We start from the raw sequence: 1557 nt of genomic DNA, 5'->3' as shown, positions 1-1557 counted from the left end.
GATGAGATTCGATACGAACTCGTCGGTGTAGAGATTGATCGTAACAGAAATGTTGGAATAACTAGCACACTCAAGAATTATATAACGATATCATCCGATAAAACAGTGATTATTAGAAACGCCGGCTGGAATGCGCAATATGATACAACTAACGCAAATGGATATTTCAATTTTTGCGTACCGCTCTACATGTTATTGGGATTTTGCGAGGATTACAGACGGTGATTAACGCTCGTCACGAGTTGATCTTAATACGATCGCGCAACAACAACAATTGTCTGATAGGAAATTTGAAGCTGAAGCCTGTGAGCGACATATTCAAGATACAATGCCACACGTGGTATTGAACGAGATTAATAAGCTGTCGATGCTGCGCGCCTTGGAAAGTGGACAATACCTCAGTATGGGTTTTCGCTCGTGGGATCTGTACGAATTTCCGCTATTGCAGCGTACAACCAAACATTCGTGGCCTATTAAGACCGCAACTCAGCTGGAGAAGCCGCGATACGTTGTCTTCGTTCTGCAGACAGGCCGGAAGAACGTCATGTCCGAGGATACGAATCGATTCGACGATTGCAAAATGACCAACGTGAAACTCTATCTGAACTCGGAATGTTATCCATACGACCATATGAATCCGGATTTTGATAAACACAGGTGGTCGATTCTGTACGACACGTACCAGCGTTTCTGCAAGAATTATTACGGATACGAATATCTCGAGCCGAATCTCACCGTCGCGCAGTTTCTAATTAGCGGTGCGTTTGTGATCATCGATTGCTCTCGACAAAACGAATCGGTTAAGAGCGCAACCGTGGATGTGAGATTGGAATTCAAATATATAGAGAACGTGCCGCCGAATACCACTGTGTACTGTTTCATCATACACGATCGCGTGATTCAGTACAACTCGTTGATCAACGTTGTGCACAAAATCACCTAAGTGTGTGAGATGAGATGATATAAAACCAATAATGCATCAGGATCAATCGCAGTCTTCTTCTTCTCGACATGTTGATATAAAAAAAAAGAAAAATGTTATGTCTGTACCAACGTTTGTGGACCTACAAGGATTCTTCGTCGGGATGAAATTTGTCGTAAAGGAGGTGGCGGTGTTGAGAAAGGGGACCGTTCTGGCGCATTACATTTTTACATACCCCCTACCATGGAATCTCCTCACAAAATCCGACAAATCGTGTGCTTCCTGGCTGATCGCGAATCACTATGGATTACGATGGGAAGACGGAAACGTGCCGTACAGCATGGCTAAACGCTTGATTACATCAGCCGAGCTTGGAACAAAAGAGGATGACGATACGTCGACTCTCGTGTACGTTAAGGGATGCCAGAAACGCGAATGGCTGGTGGATTTGCTTGAGAATTATGCGAGAGAAAACCTAATCATCAAGACTTTGGATGCTGATTACGAAGATATTGAACCTTTAAATAATCTAGATGTTACTAATACTATACGATGTGGAAAACATGTTAAGAATTGCGCATTACAGAATGTATTAAAAATATTTAGCTAGTGGTCGCAACGCCAAAAAAAATTGC

At 42.7% G+C, this 1557-nt stretch overlaps 1 protein-coding gene across 1 annotated transcript; it reads left to right on the top strand.

Moving 5' to 3' along the window:
- The first annotated feature begins 328 nt into the window (after nt 1-328).
- On the top strand, nt 329-943 carry LOC138941917 (uncharacterized). Its single transcript, XM_070311872.1, has one exon. It carries the CDS (start codon nt 329-331, stop codon nt 941-943), a length of 615 nt encoding a protein of 204 aa, XP_070167973.1.
- The last annotated feature ends 614 nt before the right edge of the window (nt 944-1557 follow it).

Source organism: Polyergus mexicanus, unplaced genomic scaffold, assembly GCF_030449975.1.
Source record: "Polyergus mexicanus isolate NDT 795.1 unplaced genomic scaffold, iyPolMexi1.0 SCAF_20, whole genome shotgun sequence".
NCBI lineage: Eukaryota > Metazoa > Arthropoda > Insecta > Hymenoptera > Formicidae > Polyergus > Polyergus mexicanus.
The sequence above is the reverse complement of the archived record's forward strand: the minus strand, read 5'-3'. Positions and strand labels throughout refer to the sequence as shown.

Bases quoted from the DNA above. Each gene is read 5' to 3' on its own strand.
- LOC138941917 (XM_070311872.1), top strand. From the start codon at position 329: ATGCCACACGTGGTATTGAACGAGATTAATAAGCTGTCGATGCTGCGC.